Here is a 7,604-nt window from a genome sequence, read left to right on the forward strand (position 1 = left end):
CCATGCCTCTGTTGTTTTTGTTTGTTTGTTTGTTTTGCATAATTCAAGCCACCATGGCATGTGTGTGGCTGAGGGGTGGGCCGGGTGTGTGTGAGCTGAGCAGGACTTGCCTCCCACCCCCCCGGTGGTGGTGACCAGAATGACCACTCGGCCTGTCCATTCGGCCCAGAGGCTCTTGTTTACTGCGAGGTGCTACAGCACACCGGTACAATTAAAATAGATTGCCACAAGCCCATGATGCCACGCGCTGGAGCGCCTCGCAGTTATCAAGAGCCACTGGGCTGAATAGACAAGCCCAGCGGTCACTTCGGACAACACCGGGGGAGCAGGTAGGCAAGTCTTGCTAAGCTCCCTCCCCAGCTGCCACTCCTCGCTTAAATTATACAAAACAAAAACACCGGACGTACGGTGTGGTGAGGCGGGCACAGGTGGTTGCAGGAGGGGTCCCCCCCTGACCATTTGGAGTCTGCCCCTGGAGGCCATGGACCAGGGGTAAGAGCGCCACTGCCCCCTCCCAACCAGTCAATCCTCAAGGAAAAACATTCAGAGCAAAAAACACTCTGAGCAAAGTTACTTTCAACAGCAACTGAGTGCTTCCGTATTTCTATGTGACACCTTTTTGCTTCCTGATAAAATAATATACTGGAGAGTAATTGCAGTCGGTGGCAGCGGCAGCCAGAGGGGCAGAAAGTGAGGGATACATACCAGCTGACAGAAAGTCAACAAAACATTAAGCAAAAGCACTTCCAACAACAAAATATGGTTTAACTATAGTGGCAGAAATAATAGCTGTAAGGAGGCAATCACTAGAATGCCTAAAAATGTAAGAGTAGCATCTTTAGCAGGATTCATCCATCCCCTGTGGGGCCATGAGCTACCATGATGGGTCTTTTGAGAGGACAGAGAGGAGGTCCCTTTGTCCAATGTTCATTTTAATGTGCAGTACATCAAACTATATGCAGCAGAAACTAAGATTTTGTACAGTTGGGCCTATTGAGTTTAATAAGGATGTGGGTTGTTTCCTAAGAAGAAACAGAGGGGGCGGGGATAATTGTTTGCTTTCCATTGCCATAACCTTATACTAAAAGTACATTACAGCCTTCTGTTGTGCCCTCTCATTCTTTGTGGGCCATCTTCATTTTTTGTGTTTCCCCTCTTTCTTTGTCTTTCTTATTTCCCCTCCCTCCCTCTCAGTCACTTTCGATTCATTTGCCTTTTTCCTTCTGTAAGCAAATTCTGAAGGAAGGGGATGCTTGTGGGTAGGGGTGGGCTGCAGCCGCTGCTTGTGCAGTTGGACACAAAGTTTATAGTAAACCTGCATGCTTCCTCTGTAACATGTAAGAATGCAAAGGCAACAGCCGCACCCACTGCATGTCCCCAGCATCTGGGATTCTGCCTGTGCACCTGGAGGTTCTCTATAGCCATCATGACTAATAGCCACAGAGGGATCTCTCCTCCTCCGTGAATGTTTCTAACCCCCTTTCAAGCCCATCTAAGCCAGTGGTCATCACCGCATCTAGAGGTGGTGAGTTCCACAAGTTAATTGGCTTTCTTTTTGTGTATTCTGAACAGAGACGGGCCTCAGTGCTGAATGTGATTTAGAGGAATTTCCTAGCTAAAGGACTTCAGCAAGTGATTAGGTGGAAATCTAATCTAAGTGATTAGGTGGGAAATTAGCTGGGGACATGCAATGGATGTGGCTGTTGCCTTTGCCCTCTTACATGTTACAGAGGACTCATGCAAGGCTTATTATAAACTTTGTGTCCAACTGTACAAGCAGCAGCTGCAGCCCACCCCTATCCACAAGCATCCCCTTCCTTCAGAATTTGTTAACAGAAGGGGAAAGTCAAATGAATAGAAAGTGACATGTGGGGTGCAGGGAGGGCAGGACTGGGATGACTCGCCCCTGGTGCTCTGACACTTTGAGCTGCACCCCCAAGACAGTGTTTGGATTCAAACCAGAGCCAGCATGACCAGTAACAGTAACTTGTGACTTCACAGTCAGCCACAGAATTCTGCCATCATGGTTCCCCTTGGAAACCTGCAAAGATTCTGCAGCAGGCTCACTTGGCAGCGTTTTAGATTAGCTGAAGCATCTTTGATAAATTGGCTGTCTTCGGCTGTCAGTTTATTAGCAGCTTATCAGCTTAGTTGTCAAGATGGGTGGCTGTTGGTCATGTGTGGCCTGCAGGTAAGTCTCTGGCATGGTGGGTGAAGCAAAATCTAATGGCGGTGTGGAGTTGGTTTTTAAAGATGCCCTTCCGTTGTTTTAGCCTGTCTGGGCAGAGAACTGAAGCCCAGCCTGCTGTGTTCACACGTGTTTGTGCTCCCTGTGGGAACTTCAGTGGTCACAAGTTCACCACCACTATTCACACCACACAGCTTCTCCCTGAAATGCAGGCGGCCCTCGAAGGTCACCTACTTGGCTGATTTCCACTGTGTTTCTTAAGCTTGGAGGTCCTAGACCGGTGAAGCTGTATCACTCAGGAGCTACTGGCTGGCTCCTGTGGGCCCACTTGGGGGGTTGTGGGGAAATCCTGCCCACCAGTTGAAGCTGACTTCAAAAGCTGCCCCCCAGCACCCCCATGTTAATTCCAAGAACATACCTAACCTTTTCTTCTTTCATGTTCCCATAGGTCTCACCCAGAGGCAGAACCAAAGTGAGTTGCTCTCTTCTCTACCCTTGACTCCTCTTAATGCTTTTGGCTCTGGTGTGGCCAGATGAAGGGGGGGGGAGTGATGAGGGGGAGGTGTTCAGACATAGCCCAAACCCAGGTGTGGCATATATTGCCTCATCAACGTAAGCCCATCTCCTTTCCATGTTCAGAATGCCAGTAATTGGCTGCTGAATCAAATGCCAATTTCCAGCATATATATGTCCCTTTGGGGGGGAGACTTTTTAAAAAGTGGGGAAACTACACTGGAGAGGGGTGGGAAAGCTGGCCTCATGACTGTGAACTACGAGAGCAGGCCCACCCCCCGCCCCGCCACAACCAGTCAATGCTCAATGAAAAATACTCTGAGCAAAATGCAGTGAGTGACATTCAACGGCAATTACATTCACTGCTCCCAACTATGGAATTATCCAAAATTAGCAGGGCCAGCTAGAAGGATTAGGGGAGAGGACATACTTGGCTACATGTGAATTAAAATTAGAGGGAGGGCACATACTAGTAATACCCCTAGTAATACTAGTAATACCCCTAGTATTACTGGGGGAGGAGACCCTCTCTTTCCTGTGATTTGCTACTAAGAATATTTCTCCTTATCTCTGCAGGGATGAAGATGAAGAGGGGGCACTGACAGGTAAATGGATGATGAGAGTGCCTGCTTCTCCTCAGGGCTCCCCAGCCCCCCAGGGAAAGCCTCCTTGGAGAACTGTTTCTCTTAGACAATGGAGAGAGATGGGCAGACATCCATCTGATGGATGGATAGCAGGAGGGCAGGTTCAGCCACCTCTATCCTTTGCTGTTGATGCAGCTGAAAGTGTTAGAGGAGACTGGGGGGGGGCTGCTCTGTGAGTCACATCTAGCTATCCTCCATTCGAGGAGGACATTGGGAAAGGGCTGTGGCAGCAGGCAGGTAGGTTTGGTCATTCTCATTTAGAGGTTGTGCAGTTTTGAAAAAGTCCTGCGATAACCCTTTGCCCACATCCAGCCCCAAAATATCCTCTGGGTCTTTTTCTCCCTGCCTTCAAGAAGAGGAAGCTAATTATTTCCAAAGTATCTCATTTTTTGACAATTACATGGGTCAAGATGGAACTGGAGGATCACCTGAAAACAAGGGCAACATTTCCTGGCCAATGTGCTCTGAGCTTGGTCCAAAGAGACTCTTTCTTTCTCCGACCACAGTTTTCTACCTCTAGGAGCCAGGCCCGCATTCCTGAGATCACAACTATGCTTCCTGCTTATGGCATCCAGGCAGATTTTCAAGACCCCCCACCCCACTAGGCCAAGAGGCTGTAACTGGGGGTTGGTTTGTGAACCAGAGATAGTCCATGTCAACCATCAGCTCCCATTCTGCTCAAAGGAGAAGCTTCTTTCCTCACACAGAAGGGAGAGCCCATAGCCCAGTAGTGGAACAATTGCTTTGCATGCACAAGGTCTCCTGTTGAGACTTCATCATCTTCTGTTAAAGGATCTTAGCTAGCTAGGAAAAGGCCTCTGCCCAAGAGTGGCTCCCAGCCAGAATAGGGCAAAGACAGCCAAGAGTATGACTTGGTAGAAGGCAGCTGCACTTGTACGTACAGCAGACAGAGCCTGACCATTGCACTCCCTTCTGAAGTGTACTTGGTGAGGGCTGTCTTGCCAGTCAGTGCTATGCAATGTACTCCTCTTCATTCCTTGCTTGTTTCCTTGGGTGGCCCACCTCACTCACAATCCCATGCTACTTCCCAGCTGGCTAACCTAGGCAGAAAAGGGAGGCCATTTCTATCAAGCCTACAAGCCACGATCATTTCCTGATTCCTGCTTTATTTCCTCTCTTTCAGGTCATCCCAGAAACCCAACCCATGTTGCACCATTTTCTGGGGGACTCCCCATTGTTTTGGGGGACACTCTGGGGAAAGAGCTCATTGAGGAACCCTCCATGCCAGAACCCCTTCCAGCACCTCGCATCACCAACAACATCCTGGGCGAAGTGCTCATTGAGGAACCCTCCGTGCCAGAACCCCTTCCAGCACCTTGCATAACCAATGACATCCTGGGCGAAGTGCTCATTGAGGAACCCTCCTTGCCAGAACCCCTTCCAGCACCTCACATCACCAACGACATCCTGGAGGAAGAGCTCACTGAGGAACCCTCCATGCCAGAACCTCTTCCAGCACCTGGCATGACCAATGGCATCCTGGAGGAAGAGCTCACTGAGGAACCCCCCGTGCCAGAACCTCTTCCAGCACCTCGCATCACCAACGACATCCTGGAGGAAGAGCTCATTGAGGAAACCTCAATGCCAAAACCCCTTCCAACACCTTGCATCACCAATGACCTACTGGGGAAAGTGCTCATTGAGGATACCTCAGTGCCAGGTCCTTCCATCCTCACAGACACTCCAAAGGAAGTAGCTTCTGTGCCAGAGCCCTTACTAGAGCCTTCCATTGCTGATAATTATCTTCAGCAAGAAGTAGAACTCCTCAAAGGGTTACAGCATGACTATGTCCAGCAGCGTAAGTATTGCAACACCTCAGAAACCTTTTGCATATACACCCAGCACAAAGATCAGCTGCAGTTTTGATACCCAGCCCAGATGATGGACTAAGCCCTAACACTGCCCTTTTTGCAAGTCACCAGTACTCAGCCTGGTCAGCACATACAACATTTGTTCCTTTTTGTTCTCTTTGTTGCCGAACTGAGGGTTCGCCGCATTTCCCAACAGTTCCCTCGTTCTCTCTGGGCCATCAACCTGCAAATTGGACACATGCGGACAAGGCTCATCCGCAGTGAAGTTCGGCTGCAGCGGTGGGAAAAGGAAGGGATGTTCACAGCATGCCCCTGAAATTGCTGCTGGGCTAAGAACGGCTCTTTTGTTTATTTCATGTTGAAATGCTTGATTTGAGTCTGCATCTAAGGTTTTGGGGGGAGGCCTGTGAGTGGGTTGTCAGTGCTTGCTGAAGTGTTCCTTTGTTTTCTGTCTTTCATGTGTCCAAGCTCCAGTGCCTGTAATCCAAGCAGCTTCTCAGAGTGAGCAGTGAGGGCAAGTGATGGTGGGTGTGGTAGGATGTCAGCCTTTGCAGCTGACCTCCTGCTTCTTCTCTCTTGCAGATGTTCCTGCAGGCCCTGCTGCACTTCTTCAGCCCTCTGGGTCTGATTCATCGTTGTCCTCTGCCTACCTTGAGGTTGCCTCCATCCCACCCTCCACCTCCACCTCTTCCCTCCTCCTGCATCCCTCTCCACCTCCTCCTCCTTCCCCACCTCCTCTGGAGCCGGACCTCAGCAATGTGAAAGAAACTCTGCAGAGTTTGGTAGAGATGCAGGTCCATCAGCTGCGTGACCGTCTCACAGAGGCAGCACTCCATAACCTCTACCTTTTCCATCCTCATTGTGAATTTACAATCTAAAAAACTTATAGTCTAAAAACAGAGGCAGGGATACGATAGAAGAAGTAGAGGGAAGCTGAAGTGGGGGAAAGATGTGTTTGTATTTCAGCTGTACCTCCTTAGGACCAGGGAGACCCAGGTTTGAATTCTCATCCAGTCATGAAACTCTCTGGGTGACTTTGGGCCAGTCACTTGTCCCACAACCTAACTTACCTCTTAGGGTTATTGTGAGGAAAAAATAACCATGTATAAACCTCCCTGAGCTGCTTGAGGAAGAGCAGAATATGAATGCTAAAAGGAAAACAAATATCAGCCCTTTTGAGTTTAAGCTGAGATGAAACAGGAAACCAAGGAGGATGGTATACAATTGTGCATATTGCAAATCCTCCTTATAGTGTCATCAATGTACATGGGCAAAAGTTCCCTGCCACCAGGAGCATTACAGTCTAAAGTTTGGCTTTGGAGAGAGAAGTGAGGAAGAGGAGGAATGGGAGAGAAAAGCATAAGGGGCATTCAATTAAAGCTGATGGAGCTGCCTCTACTGAGGCATTACGCCAAAGGCTGCGCAGTGGAGGTGGGTTTTCAGGTATCATTGGAGGGATAGGAGAGAGATGAGGGGCCACATCTGAGTGGCTGTTCCAGACCCAAGGGTCAGCAAGAGGGAAGAGAAAGAGTTGTTTTAGAGAGCAGGAGATCTTCAGGTGGCTCCTGAAGACAGAGAAGCTGGAAGAGCAAAAATCAACCTGACGAGGTGCAAGTTCACCGGGGGGGTGGGGGTGGAGGGTTATAGCCATGGAGGGTTTTCAAGACAGAGAGGAGGAGTCTGTGCTGGGCATGGAAGGGGACTAGAAGTCCATGCAGGGACTGACATGGTGGAGGACAGGCTCCTTCACCCTGTTTGTTTTCTCTCCTTCAAGGCCAAAGAGACCTCCACAGCTGCCAGGAATGCTTACAAAGCTTCAAGGCACTGAGGGGACAATTGAGGCGGCTAAGGAGCAGACTGGCCAGGGTGGAAGCCACAATGGGGATCGTGGTTCCTCCAAGGGAGCTGGACGTTGCTGAGGAAGAAGGGGAAGGCAAATTAAAAGAGACAACTGTGCTACTATTTACATAAGTAGCAATAAAATGCTGTGTATATATTTTTAAAAAATTAAATATTTGTTTTAATAGGATGTAGAGATAGAACAGCAATAAAACTTGCATATTTATTGTTTAAAAAAATAAAATGTTTTATTTTAAAGAAAATACATTTGTCTTGCTTTGAATATTCTTTGGGTAGAGTTGGGTAAAAAGGTCTTTGGGTCAAACTCAGCTACAGAAAAGACTCTCTTGGCCAGTCCACTCAGGGCCAAGAGATGTTTGAGAGGTTCAAGATGTAGCTCAAGATAGACAGTTCCTTGCCAGGAGGCTCATACAGAGCTTGTCTGCCCCAACATGTATGGCTAGGAGGCTGGATTTTGGCCCTGAAGAGGGATCTGCCCCGTGTGGAAGAGGATGGAATGGTGATGCAGAAGAGGAAGCTTGATTTAGGGCAGGGCTGCACAACTCCAGCCCTCCAGCTGCTGTTTGG

General features: G+C 48.9%; 1 protein-coding gene across 3 annotated transcripts; it reads left to right on the forward strand.

The window, feature by feature from the left end:
* The first annotated feature begins 1,889 nt into the window (after positions 1-1,889).
* On the forward strand, positions 1,890-7,260 carry LOC128342068 (drebrin-like). 3 transcript variants are annotated; one of them, XR_008314753.1, is made up of 5 exons: positions 1,890-2,191; positions 2,637-2,660; positions 3,278-3,306; positions 4,490-5,990; positions 6,952-7,260. XR_008314753.1 is itself a non-coding variant. In XM_053288897.1 (4 exons), exons 1-4 carry the CDS (start codon positions 2,160-2,162, stop codon positions 5,230-5,232), a joined length of 828 nt encoding a protein of 275 aa, XP_053144872.1. In that variant the 5' UTR covers positions 1,890-2,159; the 3' UTR covers positions 5,233-7,260. The 3 variants fall into 3 exon arrangements, 1 of the variants encoding a protein (XP_053144872.1); XR_008314754.1 differs by having other exon boundaries at positions 4,490-5,678; positions 5,760-7,260; XM_053288897.1 differs by having other exon boundaries at positions 4,490-7,260.
* Positions 7,261-7,604: the final 344 nt, after the last annotated feature.

This window comes from Hemicordylus capensis, chromosome 2 (genome assembly GCF_027244095.1).
Source record: "Hemicordylus capensis ecotype Gifberg chromosome 2, rHemCap1.1.pri, whole genome shotgun sequence".
NCBI classification, from domain to species: domain Eukaryota; kingdom Metazoa; phylum Chordata; class Lepidosauria; order Squamata; family Cordylidae; genus Hemicordylus; species Hemicordylus capensis.